Raw genomic sequence first — 17,339 nt, forward strand, 5'->3', positions numbered from 1 at the left:
CATGCACCTGTGAAATTACTTAGCTAGTTATGTCGACCTGTAGAACTATACAGTTTCCGTGTTTTGCACAGCAGAGTTGTACATTGCCTTCATGAATGAATGAGTGGCAGTGAATGTCTGTCAATGCTGTTTGTCTCTTCCTCCAGAAAAAGGCTTTCTCTCCCAGCAGCTAGGCCAGGCAGCTAAAGGCATTAAGTTTCTCTGTTAGGGTACCACTTGTACGTCGTAACTGTTCCATTATTAGTCTGCATGTTATTCCATTCTAAGGAAATCCAGATTAATTGCATTCTCCAGGATCCAACAAGAAATTTATGTAGGAGATTAAAAACAAAACAGACTGCTTGAGAGCAAGAGGCTTAAGCTACAGACCAAGTAAGCAATTTATACTTTGCAGTAGCTTCCCCTTTCAGCAGTGGGAAGTGCTGCAAACTTTATAGGAATGGTTAGCTGTAAATGAGATCATTAATCACCTGTGTTTTACTGCTTTGGATTAAGGGCGCTCTGTATTTTTTTCCTTGCAGATTTACCTTTCTGGTTTCAGTGGCAGGAAGTTAGATAAGATGAGAAGGCTTATTAATTCTGGAGGTGGCGTTCGTTTTAATCAGCTCAATGAGGACGTAACACACATCATTGTTGGTGACTGTGATGATGAACTGAAACAATTTTTGAAGAAAACATCACAGAGGTACTAATAACAGTGCTATTCTAAGAACTCTTTCCTGAAAGTAAGCCCCATTGAATAAAGCTGAATAAGATTCTGAGTGGACCTGCTTAGGATGGCACTTTAAATGTGTTTGTCTGCAAACACATTTCCTTCTAGAAGCATTTTGATAACTTCTTAGTTTTTAAAAAAGAACCTTTTCTTCACTTTGCAAATCCTTTGGTATACAATGATGAATGTCTTATTCAGTTGTAATTATTTTAATTTTATGGGAACTGTTGATCAGATCTGAGAGTGAGAAGTGATCTGTAACCCCTGTAATCTGTAACTGTGTCCAGAATTATGTACATGTAAGCCCTTTGTATTTTGTTATGACTTACAATTAAAATAATAGATGAGGGATTCTTTGCTGCCTACATGCATTATCCAGGAAATCTTCAATTAGCAAGAATTTTAATTCTATAAAAATCAAAAGATGAGTTGTGAATATTCATTTCAGATCTGCATGTCACTCTTTGACATTCAAAAAACTGTTTCTTGGTTTGGGCTTTTTGGTAGGAAGGGTAGATTCCCCTCCCCCATCTGTAATTCATGTTTTTTTGTTTTATAGACCATATGTTGTGACAGCAAAATGGCTTCTGGAATGCTTTAGAAAGGGTTATTTAGTAGCTGAGGAACAATATATCCCTGCAACATACCAGCCAGTGGACACTTCCATTTTGGAGCACCATGTAATTAAGTCAGCCCTTCCTCAAAAAAATAGTTTTTCAAAGAAAGAAGCTGTGAATGTTACACCAGCTCATGAAGCAGATGAAGACCTTCTGTCTCAATATGTCACTAATAATTCCACTGCAGGTAAGATTCATCCATCCTACTCCCATTTAAGGTGTTTCTGGTTTCCTCATCCTGCTAACACCACACAATCCCTCCTTTCCTCTTTTCCTTGAGATCACCTGAAGTTATTCTTGGGGAAGTGATTTGCCATTTGCCTCCGAGAAGCTGCACTATTTGTCACTATTTTGTGATGCAACAGTCTTCAACAGCTAGACTTTCAACATTCCTTTGTCATAAGAGCAGCTCAGCCAATGCCTGGAAGGTGCATCACCAGTGATGATGATGGGCTTGTAGACCCATCATCAGGAGGCAATCTGTTTGTGTGTGGTTTATGTATGTATGAACGGGAGCAAAACCAAAATGGAAAGGGTTAAGAAATTTGGCTTCCTGGATGTGGATATACACACCATAGAGAGCTTCGATTCACACTGACACTGCTTACAGAGATATTTGGACCGTGTACAACAACAATCTGAAAAATGATTTTTGATGGTCCTAATTTATTCTAGTAATGAAGGGGAAATTATCTAGTTAATGAACTGGCCCTACTTCTGGTGTGTGTTTTAAAGCTCAGGTCGAAAATACTGCATTTAGAATTATTTTACTTTATGGTATATATTTTAACAATTTGTACCACTGAGGAAGGCCTATTGGCCGAAATGCGTTGGTTTTTAATGAAATTTTTTACTACTTGTATTGTGTTAAAGCTTTATTCATTTATCACTTGTAAGCCATTATATGTTATGTTTATATACTAATCCTGCCTCAGTGATCTCCATAATCTCCTTGTGCACCATAAAACTTACCTCACGGTAGTGAACCCAAAGCCTATACACTTGCTACCTTTAAAACACCTGGTAACTGAGGAGAAGGTTTATAGTTTAAAACAAACCTAGATCCCCCCCAAATCATAGGAGGCTGTGTGAGTCCCCTCAGGGGAGAAAAGGCCTGTCACAGTGCCTTAACATTTTTAGTGCCCTGTATACCTTTTGCTACTGCACAGCCTCCCATTTGTTTTGTTTGTGGTGTATGCAGGATTAAACATACAACACTGCCTTAAACCATTGGTCTGTCTGGTTCCTACTGCCTACTCTTTCCATGGCTTTCAGGCAGAGAATGGTCTTTCTCAAAATCTCCTATTTGAGATCCTGTAACTCAAGATGCCAAGGGATGAAACATGGGACCTTCTATACGCAAAGTATGTGCACTTCCGTAGAGCCACAGCCCCTTCTTCACTGTCATACAGCATTCATTGAAACGAATGCAAGTTGTGTGGAAGCCATGCATGCTGTTTTGTTTTTTAATGTCAGAGAGGGTGACGTCAGAATGGCCCTGATCTAGATGGCCCAGGCTAGCCTGATCTCATCGGCTCTCAGAAGCTAAGCAGGGGCGGCCCTGGTTAGTACTTGGATGGGAGACCACTGGGGAAGTCTAGGGTTGCTGTGTTTGCCTCTTGCCATGAAAACCCTGTGGCTGCGACTTGATGGCACTTTGGCCTAATGACCAGCTTGACAAATATTTTATTTCTGTGTGAGTGTATGTGTGTGTGTGTGTGTGTTTGGATTCAGCCTTTTTGATGCAATCTTGTCCAATCTTTTTGTATGTGTGTGAGTGTATGTGTGTGTGTGTATTTGGATTCAGCCTACTTTTTGATGCAATCTTGTCCAATTCCCCTCCTTATTGCCCCCAGTGTGGTGTAGTGGTTAAGAGTGGTGGTTTGGAGTGGTAGAGTCTGATCTGGAGAACCGGGTTTGATTCCCTGCTTCTCCACATGAGCAGTGGAGGCTAATCTGGTGAACTGGATTTGTTTCCCCTCTCCTACACCCTAAGCCAAATGGGTGGCATTGGGCAAGTCCCACTTTCTCAGCCCCACCTACCTCACTGGGTGTCTGTTGTGGGGAGGGGAAGGTGATTGTAAACTGGTTTGATTCTCCCTTAAGTGGCAGAGAAAGTCTGCATATAAAAACCACCTCTTCTTCTTCATCCTCCCACGTGGCTTTTGTCCATGCATGTCCCATGGTCCTTATCATAGCCTTTTTGGTGATCAAAGGGATAAGCTGGTTGAATCCAGCCTGTACATTTTTTCTATAGTAGGGCTGTAGCATTATTCATTTTTCCTGCAGTTGATGTTGGTGATTACAGTGATACCAATCACCCCACCATGCAAGGAAAAGAGTTCCCTGCCAGCATCAGTTCCTTGGCAGAGACTTCTACAGTTGTTGAAGGAGCCTTGTTCAGTGGCAAGAAGTTTGTTCTTCTGGGCTTTGGCAAAGAAGACGAATCCTGCATAAGAAGTCTGGTTGAAGAGTACGCAGGCAATGTTCTAACTCAACAAAGTAAAGCAGTTGCCGACTATGCTGTGGTTCCACTATTGGGGTGCAAAGTGAAGTCAACTGTTGGAGAGGTGGTTACAAATACATGGCTGGTGAGTGCAAATCCTGAGAGAATATCTAGAATACATGAGCTAAAGCATAATTAAGAACAAGCAATAATGATACTGATAATTAATTTTCTGATCTCGTATTTCAATCTTACAATCACTGACTTCTTGTGCCACAGCTAATATAACCAAGGCCTTGTATATATTCAATGTGGAGTCAGCTCAGAGTCTCACTGGATTACTGCTTTACTAGGTTGATACCTGCACACATAGTATATGAGAGACATATACTAACCAGTATTACAACTAGAACCTATCTGACCAGATGTTTGAGTAATTGGAAATAGATTTTACAACCTATGCACATGCCTGGTTGGGTTTGAACTGTTTGTATATGTATTTCTTAATTTATTTCTGTAAATGTGTGCAGTATTAACAAGGGTTTTAATTAACCACTGATGAAGGCCCTATACGCCGAAATGCGTTTGGTATGTGGTTACAGTTATCAACCTCAGGAAATGCCATTGTGCTATTTTAATGCTTTTAAATAATTTTAACCTTTAGCGCTTCTAATAAATTATATTTTCAGTATTTATACACAGATTATATATATAATATTTTTTCCCCACCCAGCCTTGGGTACCCAGCAGAGGTGGTTACAAATACATGGCTGGTGAGTGCAAATCCTGAGAGAATATCTAGAATACATGAGCTAAAGCATAATTAAGAACAAGCAATAATGACACTGATAATTAATTTTCTGATCTCGTCGTATTTCAGTCTTACAATCACTGACTTCTTGTGCCACAGCTAATATAACCAAGGCCTTGTATATATTCAATGTGGAGTCAGCTCAGAGTCTCATCCTTGTTATGCTGTTGGTACTTCCTAAATGAATCTGAATATAGCAGCTGCAGATTGTTTTTGCTGTTCTGAAGTTTTTTTCCAGTTATGATGCTGGTGGTGGCTACTAGAACAGAACGATAGTTTTAAGTATTTAAACAATTGCTAATATTCAAACTGCATTTTTTAACCTATCCAGTTTTTAGAAATGTGTGCAAGCATATATATCAGTGCTCATAGAATTTTGGATTAGGTCCAGAGATCTCCAAATAATTCATTTGGCATGTGGTGATTTCTTGCCCCAGACCCCCTCAGTATTACTGAAAGAATTTGATTTATTGGGTAATTTGCATTATTTATTTCACCACTGTTAGGTGATGTGTGTCGAACTGCAAGTCCTTCTAGATCCACATTCAAGTCCACTTTTCACACCAGTGTCTATGAAGGAAGGAAACACCCCCTTGGAAAAATGTGTTTTATCCTTCAGCCAGTTCAGTGGAGCAGAGAGAGACTCTTTAATATACCTGGCAAATCTGCTTGGGGCAAGGTATGTGTTATGTCATAATCTGTTGGTTTTCTTGCATGTATTGCTTTTAGAACTCTGAAATATTAAAAGGGAGGGGTGGCAATTAGCAGGTTTTAAAAATGAGATTCAAGGTTTTAAAAATGAGATTCATTGATGCAATGGAAGTTATTGCTGAACTATTTAAATGCATTATTTGTGGTCTTAAAATTTGTCCCTTTTTATTTTCAGAATATCTTAAAGTGTTTTTAAAGGTGTATATCAACTGCATCAGGCTAGCATCTGAATGTCTAATACCCAATGGTTGGCCTCCACATGGATCAAAAAACTACATAACAGGGCCAGCCAGGGCTACAATTAAGGGTTCTGGGGGGAAAAAGTGAAACACCCATTTGCATAAAAATGCAGTTTGTTAGAAATATTGGGGAGGGGGCTAAGAGCAATATTTGCACATGTGCAGATATTGGGGGGACTATCAATCCACAATGGTGCCCAACACTGAGGGGGTGGTGCTGATCGCAATCACCATGAGGAAGAGGGGTGAATAGAAGCATCAGTGAGGGGGAAGGGAGGAAATGGAGCAAGTGGCGGGAGACAGGGGGGAAGGGAATGAAGCCCTCCTTCCCCACAAATCCTTGCAGGTCACCTGGGTATATAAAATGCTACTACAGATTTTGTTTTATGAGCTTGGAATGGGAATGTTACATGGTTTCGTTTTTAGAGTTCAAGAATTCTTTGTGAGAAAGGCCAACCCAAGGAAAGGCATGCTTGTCAGCACCCATCTGGTGGTGAAAGAACCAGATGGTTCTAAGTATGAGGCTGCAAAGAAGTGGAATCTCCCAGCTGTCACTATGGCTTGGCTGCTGGAGTCTGCAAGGACAGGGGAAAAGGCTGAGGAAAACAAGTTCTTGATTGACGATGTAGTTGCTGAAGGTAGGCTGACATGAAATTTTTGTTGGTGTGCTCATGATGTATAATCAAGAAAAAGAAAAGCTTTAGATTTATCCTGGGTTGTTTCCCCCCCCCCCAAACATAGTTTTCTTAAACTTTTTCTGCCTGTGTATCTAAAGCACTATATAGGCGCTTGGATCCAAATTTGCACTTGCATGAGCAGAAAGGGTGCATGCGCAGATTTGCACTTGCATGAGCAGAAAGGGTTGTGTGTGTGTATGTGTGATCTCCTTTGATTCCAGAAGTCATCAGTAGAAGTCATGGAGTTGAATGTTTGCCATCAGTTTTTTAGCACTCTGATAATGCAGTGTCCCCTCGTAAAGCTGGCTTCATCATCATACGGTTCAGTGCATGCAGAAAACGGGAGAGGGAGAACAGGGTTGTTTTTGGTTTTCGAAAGTCCAGCTCAGCTGTGTGAAGTGCAAATTCTAGAGAAAACAAACTTTAGATCATTCTGTAGTTTGGAAGAAAATTTTAAATAGTCTTTACAAAAAAAAACCGTTCAAAAGAAAAAATGTAAATGATGAAGCTTAAAAAAACTTTTTTACACATAGAAGAGACCTTCAAAAATGATCCAGCCAAGGCAGGAATAGGTGCAGCACCTTCAAATACACTTGACCGACCTCACAGTATCTTTGAAAGTGGGAAGGGAACAGCTGTGACTCCTCTTGATATGAACCGATTCCAAAGCAAAGCATTCCAGACCGTTATTTCACACCACATTGGTAAAAAGGCAAGCCCTCCACCGGAAGGAAAACCAGTACAGAAAGAGCCATCTTTGCATTTGGATACCCCATCCAAATTCTTGTCAAAAGACAAGCTCTTCAAGCCTTCTTTCGATGTCAAGGTAAATATATTGGAAATCTTATTCCAATATTTAGTGTTGGGGGGGGGGGGGTACTAGCATGTTAACAGTTGCCAGTCACTCCCAGCAGGTCAATAACAACTGGTACCAACTTGCTACTGAGTGATGGTTTTAAAAGGAAATGTGGGATGCGCCCATTTGTTTCAGTGGTATGCTACTATTAAAATATGTTACACTACCATCAAAATAAACCAAAAACAGTTTGGATAATTCTTCATAAAAAGTCAGTCCTCTCAGTGGGTTGGTCCAATCATCTGTGAGTTGCTGGATCACAGATCCTTCCTGCACTACCCCACCCCCCCAGGCCCCATCAGTCCTTTCCAACCCCTGGAAAGTTGATTCCCAAGGTCATGGCTCCAGTATGGACTAATAGCCATGTGCTGAGGGGCTGTGCTGAGGAGGAAGGAGAGGGAAAATCACCCTCTTCTCCTTTAGTCAGTGGTGCCGTGCTGATGGGTGAGGCACACGCTTCTCCCTCCACGCTGCAGGCCCCCAGCCTACATGGCTGTTAGTCCATGCAGGTCCTGCAACCCTTGGAATCAACTTCCCTGAAATCAGAGAGGATGGCTGGATCCAACCCATTGCTTGGAGTATTCATGTTACAGTCTACAGGGTATGTGATGACACTGTGGTTTCCCCCTTGTAAAACTGTTTCAAGTCTTCTGGCTTGCACCTGCTGGGATTTCTCACTTTTCAATTAGCCTGTTTGTCTTGAAACTCCTCAGAATGGCCGGGGAATGGGTGCTGTTCATAAAGGGCAGGACGAAACTTTAAGAGAAACAGATTTTCAAGAGAACACTGGGAAAAGTTTGGCAGTGACAGGATGAATAATGATAACTCTCACGTGGATGATGAACCTGACCTGTTCTGAGGGGAAAGTCCCTTGAGAAATCTGATTCACTGAAAATGTTGCATGTTCCTGTTAACTTTTATCTTGCTTTTGATTTCATATTAAAAACTGATGTCTTCAGGGTTTTTAGTCTTTTTTTTTTTGTTAAACCCAAGAAGCCATCTGTTATAGTCACAAGTGTATTTTCACTTATCTGCGGTACATTTTTTAAAAACATGTCAGTAACATGGAGTACCATCTTGCTTATCAGCAATAGTGTTGTCAGGGCCTGATTGTATGTCTGAGCACACAGCATCAGAACGAAGAGTCTCAGTTGTTCTCTTTATCTCTCTTTGATATCATTTCTTTATTACAGCCAAAGGCCAGCATAAAATATAAAATATACATCCTGTGATAAAATTATACAGTTCCTGCTTACAACATCTTGTCCGTACTAATTAATCTGAAGGTTTGCCCATAAGGTTTTTGTTTTTCATAAATGCCTTCCGTTTCCAGCAAACATAAAAGCAAAATTTTGCTACGGAATATGAGATATAACTCACCCTGTCTTCCAGTAGATATTCTACCAAGGAGGCTTCAGAGGTGTAAGAGTGTACAAATCGAGATAGGAGGGGATTAATTAAATGATTTCTGGCATCATCATAATGTTCACAGTGGAGCAAAATATGTGCTAGCGTCTCCACCGTATCCATGGAACAAGAGCATTTACGTGTCTTGGGCAACGAAGAAACCTTCCTGAAAGCACAGCAGATGGAAGGGCATCAAATCGGCCCCTAGAAAAGGCCCGTCTTAATGTTGGGAGGTAACTGAGGTTAGATAAGGGGCTGAATAACTACCTATCCATGACCTGAGGTTTTTAAAGTAGTTAGGAAGAAGAACATTGTCATTTTGAAACTCAATATCAATGAGACGTTGATGGACCACAGACTTGGCTTTCTTTAGTCCCAATATCAGATTTTGTGGATCAAAACCAATTGTAAATAATTTTTTGATGATCCTATCAGACCATGTTGGATATGGTACTGGATATGGTACTGCAGGAACTCTCTCTTTGATATTACAGTGCACCACTGGCAAGACTAGAGCCTTTCTTAGCCGAGAGGACTATCAAGATGCCTCTGTAACTATTTAATTAACTGACAAGAGTTGAACCACTCCCCTACTAAGTAAATCATTTTCACCTTGCGGAAAACGTCCCACTGAGAATTTTTGTAAACCAAATGTATATCTTTTAACTCCTTTTCAGGATGCTTTAGCAGCTTTGGCAACTCCAGAGGGTTCTAACCGGCGCAACCGGAAACTGAGCACTCCTCTTTCCGAAGTCATCGGCAGGAACTTAAAACTGGCTTTGGCAAACAGCACGCGGCAAACGGCAGCTCTCAGTGCTAGTCCTCAGCTGAAGGCCGCACCTCAACAAGTGGTAGTTTGAGATTTGCATTTTGATTGTAGGCTTAAGGAGACGCGCGCGCACACAGTGGCATCTGTTAGTTGGATTTCGGAATGCTGCTTACTTGCACAGAAAGAATTGTTCATCTCCATAGCAGTTTGCTGTTATAAACATCACATGTCTATGCTAGAGATAAGAGTTACTCATTTTGATGCTGTTCTCCACTTGCCCTGGGCCTGTTATCTAAGGGTAATCTTCCTTCCTATATGGATTCTCTGGTTACTCCAAAGTTATGTAGAATCTTTATGCTTTCAAGATTTAATTGCCCTTTTTCAATGGTTTTGCTGGGCTGTATGCTAAAGATCCCCTTTTCAGACCGGCTGTGTCCCTGCCCTCTTCATCCAGTGGACTCCTTGGTACATATCCTTTTGCATTGTCCTTACATATACCAACTTAGGCTAAAATGGATTATACCATGTTTTAACAAATGGTCCATATCTTCTTGAGCAACTTTGGGAGCAAAAGGTTCAGTGCCTCTTAGAGGATTCTGACCCTCAGCGTACTTATTTTGTTGCTCGTTTTTTGGAGGCTGCAGAGAAGAGATGAAGGGAGGTGTTTTTAGAGATGGCTCCTATTTTTATGGTTTTATTGTTCAAGACCTTGGTCTAAGAACAGGGGAGAAGAAAGAAGATAAACATCACATGGCTCAGTGGTACGGATCGTTATGTGAATGCTGTTGTGTGTTCACTGGAAGAGGTGAAACTACACACTTCAGCTCCATTCCACTGATACTTTCAAACAGCCTTGGGCTGTGTGCACACTTGATGAACAGGGAGCTGGTCAATCTTGCTAGCTTTCAGAGTGCCAGTCACCTGTGAGAGGGGCGGTTAGACGACTCAGTTTCACCCATTCTAAAATAATCGGTCATCACGGTTTTCAGTGGCAGTGCTTAGCAGTGTGTTTGGAGATGCCTTCATTAACTTGGTGCTGCTGAAAAGGAAATAACATCTGTAATCGTGCATTAAAATTCATTCGCTTTTAATTAAATGTGGCATAGTGTCAGACTAGGATTTAGATGATGCAGGTTCAAATTCTCACTGTGACATGAAGTTTTCTATGTGGCTTTGGGCTTGTTACTCCCTCTCAGCCAAACCTTCCTCACAGGGTAGTTATGGGGATAAAATAGATAGCCATGTACACCATCCTGGTGTCCTGGGAGGAAGGATGAGATAAAATGGGCATAGATAGATAGAAGAGTGAATTCAGACAGGTGAATTTTCCTTGGAAGTATCCAAAACATGCCTACCTGTTTTTTCTTCTAAAACCATTTGTGTAGGAGGAAGACGCAACAGATCCTCTAGCTCCTCTAACAGATGTTGTCGTATGTGTGAGTAAGAAGCTCAGTAAGAGGCAGAGTGAGCTGAACGCGATCACTGCTTCCCTTGGAGGGGATTACAGGTACATTTGCGGACGAGAAGAGTATGAACTGAAGTCTTTCCTTGTCTGCCTTTGCTTCCCTTTAGATGGCAGTTTTCCTTTTATAAATATATCTTCAATAATGTCATGAAATCAATTATTTTAGTCTGAGCTAAAATATAGGTTTTTGAAGTAACAAACAACAATGTTCTTATTTCTTTGATTGTTCCATTAAGTTAAATGACATCCCTATAACTATGTCCTTAGAAATGTGGTTGTCGGGTGAAAGGTTGGATGAAAGTTCATTTCTGTATACCTGAGAATAGATTATTTTAAAAGGATATGTGTGGTGGAGTTTCAATGATCATGTACCATCAGAAAAATGATCATCCAGGGTCTTCATATGGGGTGTGTTAGATTCTCTCACAGAACTATGGCTGATATAGTGTATCTAAGGACTGTTCCAGATGGGATTTTTTAAAGCTTCAAATATGTTGTATCAGCATTCTGATAACGACAAATAGGTTCCTCTGGGCATAGAGCAAGGGAGACTGGGGGAGTGGGGGTGGAGATATGAATTTCCTGTGTTGTGCAGGGGCTTGGATTAGATGACCCTTGAGGTCCCTTCCAGCTCTTATGTTTCTATGCCCTCTCTCATAAAATGGCAATTATTTAACATGGAGTTGGTATCTTATGTCTTATGTTTAGATGGAGTTTTGATGAAACTGTCACTCATTTCATCTACCAGGGAAAGCAAAATGATAGCAACCGGGAATACAAATCTGTTAAAGAAAGAGGCATACACATAGTATCAGATCTCTGGCTTTCGGAGGTATGGAGAAATGGCTCTCCCCCCCCCCCCCCAGCGAATACTAGAATGCTAAAAGATAAGTTTCATAACGTGGCTTGACTTTTTCTTATTGCTTTTTAAAATGTGCGAATCACAGTAAAATTGGAGATGAGTATCCTGTGCAGTTGCAGGCTTCAAGCGTAGTGTTGAAAGTCATAATTGGGTGTTAGCACAAGCAACTTCGTAATTTGCTGCTTGTCTGTTAATGATTGTAACTACTAATAGGAACTGTGCTTCAGAAAGAGAAAGGCATGCAGCTGTCTCCTAGAAACATAATAGTAATTCTCAAAGATTGATAGTGCAGTCCCATTTGTTGTGGCAATAGTGAAAAGCAAGTGATTGATCTGAGCTTGGAAGGGGCAGAGCATAGAAAGCCTACCTGTGTGGACTGTGGCAGAGTCGAGGGCTAAAGCTGCATGTATTGTACAAAGCAGTTCTTATGACTCCTGCTGGTCAAGATCATAGTACAATAGATAGAAATGTTATGTTTTGCTGGCTTGCTCTTTCTCTCTGCCTCCTTCCTATGGCCATAAAATCCAAGACTAAATAGATGAATCCAGAAGTAAAAGCTTTATTTGCCCTTTCATTTTGTGGTTTTTGGTCACAAATGTTTTTTGTTTTTTTGTGTAGGCCATGCACTCAAATGTGCACACATGCATGTGCCGATGGAGAATAACATGCATTCTAGTTCACAACCGCTAATGCTGTAATACAATTCTTGATCTTTAAAGCGCCACAGGACTCTTTGTTGTGTAGTATCAACTGAGTCAACCTTAGAGGAATAATCACAGTGGGCAAAAAAAAAAAGCCTTAGCTGTGATTCCAGAATTTATTTGCCTATATCCTTGGTCTCCATTTGCAGCTTTAATCCCTCTCTTTATTAACTGCGTTTCTGTTCCTTTTTCCCCAGTGTGCAAAAGCATGTAAACGACTCCCTGAATCACTCTATCCGCATACATACAATCCCAAAATGAGTTTGAATATTAGTGGTGTACAAGATGACAGAGTCTCAACTAGGCTCGGCTCAGCTAGAAAATCTGGAAAGGAAGATGAGGTATGGAAGGTCTTGTTTGTGGTGTTTTTGTGGTTTTTTAAAAATTCAGTATGGTCATTTAGCTGGAATGAAGCAGCTACTGGCTCATAGCCTACCATTCTGCTCAGCAAAACCTGAAACCCTCCTGCAGCATGAGGAGTCAGCCGGAGAGCCTCTTCTGTTGGAGGAAAGCTCCTATAGACTGGAAGAAGGCTTCAGAGCTTGCTGAGCAGTCAACAACTTAATGAATTGTTTTCACGTGATGTTCTAAAATCTAGAACGTTGTGTCGCTTTTGAGGTTTGGGGAGGGTTTTTTTTTTATAGGGCATTTAACTTTTACAGTGTAACAAAAACGAGGGCATTGTGATGGACAGACAGTATAAAAGCCTAAACAGCTACACAGTATCCATAGAGCTCATCATAGTGGAAATTTAGGATAGATTTGCTGTTGTACAGTTGTGTGAGTAAATATTTTTTGTATTTAAATAAGCTGATGAATAATACTTCTCTTCCCAAGTTGCTATCTTTTTAAAAACTTAGATGTAAGACACAAATCTCTTAACTATTCCAGAGTATTTCATTAGATGATAGCAATCTAGAAGAGGTTACTACGGATCAAGTGAATGAGGCAATTGCTGTTGCAAAAGAGGAAAAAGCATCAAAAGGAGGTAACCTGTGTGTGTGTGTCCCTGTCTGTGCATGTTTGCACCTGTGTTATTGTGTTGCATGATACTGTCCATCAGTATTCCAGAATTTTTCTATGACTTTTTCAAATGAATGCAGTGTGAAAAGAGTATTCGCACTTCTAGTGATCTTTGTTAAAAGGACATTCACTTGGCTTTAATTACATGGCGTTTGATATAATTGATATAGCCTTTATTTAGTTATTTTTTTTCTTTTTGATTCCAAGTTTTAACACAGACATTAGAAATGAGGGAGAACTTCCAAAAGCAGCTACAGGAAATCATGACTGCCACTTCTTTAGAAAAACTGCAAGGACAAAGGACTTCTTTGTCCAGAAATGGTTTTGACAACTCTCCGACAACTCCAGATGGTGCTCGTTCATTACGTAACGGCCGTAGCAGAGTCTTGGAAGCACTAAGGTGTGTGAACATAGTTTGGATTTCTGGGCTTTAGTCCTAGAAAGCTTAGATAGAGGTTTTGAAGTTTCTGCTACAGCTGTCTGCATGGCTGAATGGTCGCTTGTCTCTTAAGCCATGTGAGTGGCTCTAGTTGAAGCATTAATCAACACAGTTGACCATGCTAAGAGCACATAGCTTTCAGGGATCCAAGTCTTGAATGGTTTGTTACTAAATAACTTAGTAAAGATAATTTTAACTGTTGGTCTGTATCTTTAAACATAATGGGTTGTATCAAGTGATTCGTTATGTGGATGGTGGAGCTGTTCCTGAGGAAGATAAAGCATCCTGCTGTCAGAAGGGGCTTTTTCTGTTGCATCTATATTTCTTGCACTGGCAGTTGTATTAATATTCTTGTCATAGTCTGAACTGCTGTTGATATTTTTGTGATATGAATTTTCTGATGATATTTTATGGTTCTTATCTAAGCCACTTTAGGTTGTTAAGGGATATCAGTGTTGTAGAATAAATAAACTGTTGTTGGAACAAAGATATTGGCTGCAGGCTGAAATTAGTATATTTTAAGAAATGAATAATATGTCGTAAGTAGCTGCTTGAAGTATTGAAAGAAGTGAACTCTGACTCATGAAAGCTTCTGCCGAAATAAATTTTGTTAGTCTTTAAGGTAGTTCTTGACTGCTGGGTAAATGTGCTTCAAATATCTCTCTCTTGTCCTAACTGGTAATTACTGGGACATTGATCAAAACGTTTAAATGGAGAACCTAGCATGTTCTTTCCTACAAATTTGTGTTTGGGGCTTTTGTTGTTTAGGGGAGGGGTCATAGCTCAGCAGAAGAACACAGCTTTGCATGCAGACAGTCCCAGGTTCAGTTCCTGTCATCTCTGGTTAAAGAATCTCTGGTAGCAGATACTGGGAAAGACCTTTCTCTGCCTGAGACCCCGGAGATCTACTGTCAGTCAGAGCAGACAGTGCTAAGCCAGATGGACCAGTGGTCTGACTTGATATAAAGCAGCTTGGTGAAAGAGCCAGTGTGGTGTAGTGGATAAGAATGGCAGGCTCCAATCTGGAGAACCAGGTTTGATTCCCCACTCCTTCACATGAAGCCCCCTGGGTGACCTTGGGCCTGTCACAATCCTCTTAGAAGTCTCTCAGCCCCACCTACTTCACTAGGTGCCTATTGTGGGGAGAGGAAGGGAAGGTGATGGTTAGCCAATTTGAGACTCCTTAATTCAAACTCAGTAGCACCTTAGAGACCAACAAGATTTTCGGGGTGCAAGATTTCAAGAGTCAAAGCTTACACCCGGAATATCCTGTTGGTCTGAGGCGCTAGTGAGCTTGAATCAAACTTCCCAACAGGTAATCTAAGCTATGTTAAATACCTCTTTGGCAGGGAAAGGGAAGCACCTGGTTTCAGTCTGGGTGCCCCTTCTCTTTTCAACAACGTTGTTGGTTGCTGCTTTGTGACATTTTGACCACATCTTGTGGAGAACTTGTAATCGCAAGATCTGTAGACTTTGGCTGTATTCATTACCTAGACTCTTGGCCAGAGAACACAGTGGTCTGGATGATTTGCCAAGGAACAGTTTCCTCCCCATAGCGGCCAATAAGTTCCTCTTCTGTAGTTACTTTGACCACGTTGTCTCCCCACTTTCTTGCCAAAGCAATATATTTCTTTTGGACTTGTGGACACCTGTTAAAAGCTTGAGAGAGATCAATAGAGCATATTCTTCAGGAGTTATTATAAAAAGGTAACATCTGCAACTTGTCAAAATATGCAGATTAAGCCAGTTTTTACAATTTTGCACTAATTGCATAATTTATTGTTCTTGCAGAATTCGTGTCTCAGTTTATAAGTAATTGGCAGTTTTACTATTATGCATTGCTGAAATTACAAATTGTGCCTGCTCATTATTTCCCGTCATGTAGATTAAAAAAAAATCTATTCGGGTTCTACTTTTACATAGAATTGTATTGTTTTCGTTTATGGTAATCAGTGGTAAGCTGATTACCATAAGTGGCACAGAGTGGTAAACTGCAGTACTGCAGTCAAAAGTTCTGCTCACGACCTGAGTTCGATCCTGACGGGAGTCAGTTTCAGGTAGCCGGCTCAAGGTTGACTCAGCCTTCCATCCTTCCAAGGTCGGTAAAATGAGTACCCAGCTTGTTGGGGGTAAAGTGTAGACGACTGGAGAAGGCAATGGCAAACCACCCCTTAAACATAGTCTGCCTAGTAAATGTTGGGATGTGACGTCACCCCATGGGTCAGGAATGAGCCGGTGCTTGCACAGGGAGCTACCTTTACCTTTTAATCAGTGGTTACAATCCAAGGCAGAATTAAGTATTGCACTGTGGCCAATATGTCTGCATTGCAATGGTGCTGACTTCGTGTGCAGAGCATCAATACTATGCTCATCTCCATTTTGTTTATTTTGTTCCTTAGACAGTCCCGTCAAGTAGCAATGGATGTCAACACAGAGCCATCCCAGAATGAACAAATTATTTGGGATGACCCTACTGCAAGAGAAGAGAGAGCAAGACTTGCCAGCAATCTACAGTGGCCTGGTAGCCCATCACAGTATTCCGAACAAACAGGCGATCCCTCACTCAGGAAATCCATAACTGATACAGAAATTGCAGAAATGGGTATGAAGAGAGTAGAAGTGTAGATGGATGTAGCTGCAGTCTTTGATTCTGTTATCACTATAACAAGAAAACTGAATGTGCTATATTTTATACTGATTGTCTTAGTTACTACCTTTTTATTTATTTGAGGAATTAGTTTGGTGAATACCTCTACAGTTTCCTTGGCTGAAGTAGGTTCAGATTTGGAGCATTTGTCAGTATTGAACATGCATCTGGATTCTAGAACCTTGTCTAAACAGCAAGAAAAAGCATTTTTGTGTAGGATATAGTTGCAGACTGCTAGTGAGCATGTGTATGTTTGAATGTTCCTCGATAGCTTTTTAAAATCCCTACACAAATGTACCACCCTATTGGTGGCAGAAGGGGGGATAACCACAAATTAATTCCTTTTATCTAATATTTTATATGCAGGGAATTAAAGAAATAATTATGGCATATTGTCATGTGATTTCCTTCCACCAGCAGAATGATACAGTTCAACTATGCTTTAACCACATTTTTTTACTGTATACCAGGCTTGAAGACAAGCTATTTTTGATGATACAGGGAGTATAGTTTACCAGTTCAGTTGATCACCCTTTCTGTATTGATCTGTTAGAGATTTGTTGTTAGCTAACCATCTGTTTGGGTTTTTTTTTTGTCAGAGGGTATTGATGTTCAATTTAGAATGCATTCTTAGTTTGATTCAAACACATCCTGGTTGTATTTGAAATCCCCTTTATTATACCACAAATCTCAGTAGTGTGGAATTTTGAAATTTGCCTTAGGTGTTTGGAATAGAATTGGGCTGTGGGGTGAGAAAAATAAGGCAGCATAATATAGTCAAGAGCCTAAGGTCTGTTTGTTTTACTGAAGATTCACAGTAGATAATTATGGATAAAAGATTTTTCACTCACATGTTTACGTATAACTTGAAAAACATTGAGACAGTCAAAGAATTGACTGGCTATTTTCTGCAGGCAACTAACACTTAGGCAGGAATCCTGAATGTATTTACTTGGA

General features: G+C 40.5%; 1 protein-coding gene across 1 annotated transcript in view; it reads left to right on the top strand.

Annotated features, from left to right (window-relative positions):
- The window catches only part of TOPBP1 (DNA topoisomerase II binding protein 1), a 30,472-nt gene that overhangs the window by 6,318 nt on the left and 6,815 nt on the right, over positions 1–17,339 (top strand). Inside the window, exons 7-19 of the mRNA XM_056858002.1 lie at positions 522–685; positions 1,272–1,516; positions 3,619–3,920; positions 5,093–5,265; positions 5,963–6,174; positions 6,747–7,039; positions 9,154–9,327; positions 10,631–10,752; positions 11,419–11,542; positions 12,471–12,614; positions 13,165–13,261; positions 13,504–13,696; positions 16,135–16,337. Coding sequence (XP_056713980.1) covers positions 522–685; positions 1,272–1,516; positions 3,619–3,920; positions 5,093–5,265; positions 5,963–6,174; positions 6,747–7,039; positions 9,154–9,327; positions 10,631–10,752; positions 11,419–11,542; positions 12,471–12,614; positions 13,165–13,261; positions 13,504–13,696; positions 16,135–16,337 — 2,446 coding nt within the window. The remainder of the gene's footprint in view (positions 1–521; positions 686–1,271; positions 1,517–3,618; positions 3,921–5,092; positions 5,266–5,962; positions 6,175–6,746; positions 7,040–9,153; positions 9,328–10,630; positions 10,753–11,418; positions 11,543–12,470; positions 12,615–13,164; positions 13,262–13,503; positions 13,697–16,134; positions 16,338–17,339) is intronic.

Source organism: Euleptes europaea, chromosome 11, assembly GCF_029931775.1.
Source record: "Euleptes europaea isolate rEulEur1 chromosome 11, rEulEur1.hap1, whole genome shotgun sequence".
NCBI classification, from domain to species: domain Eukaryota; kingdom Metazoa; phylum Chordata; class Lepidosauria; order Squamata; family Sphaerodactylidae; genus Euleptes; species Euleptes europaea.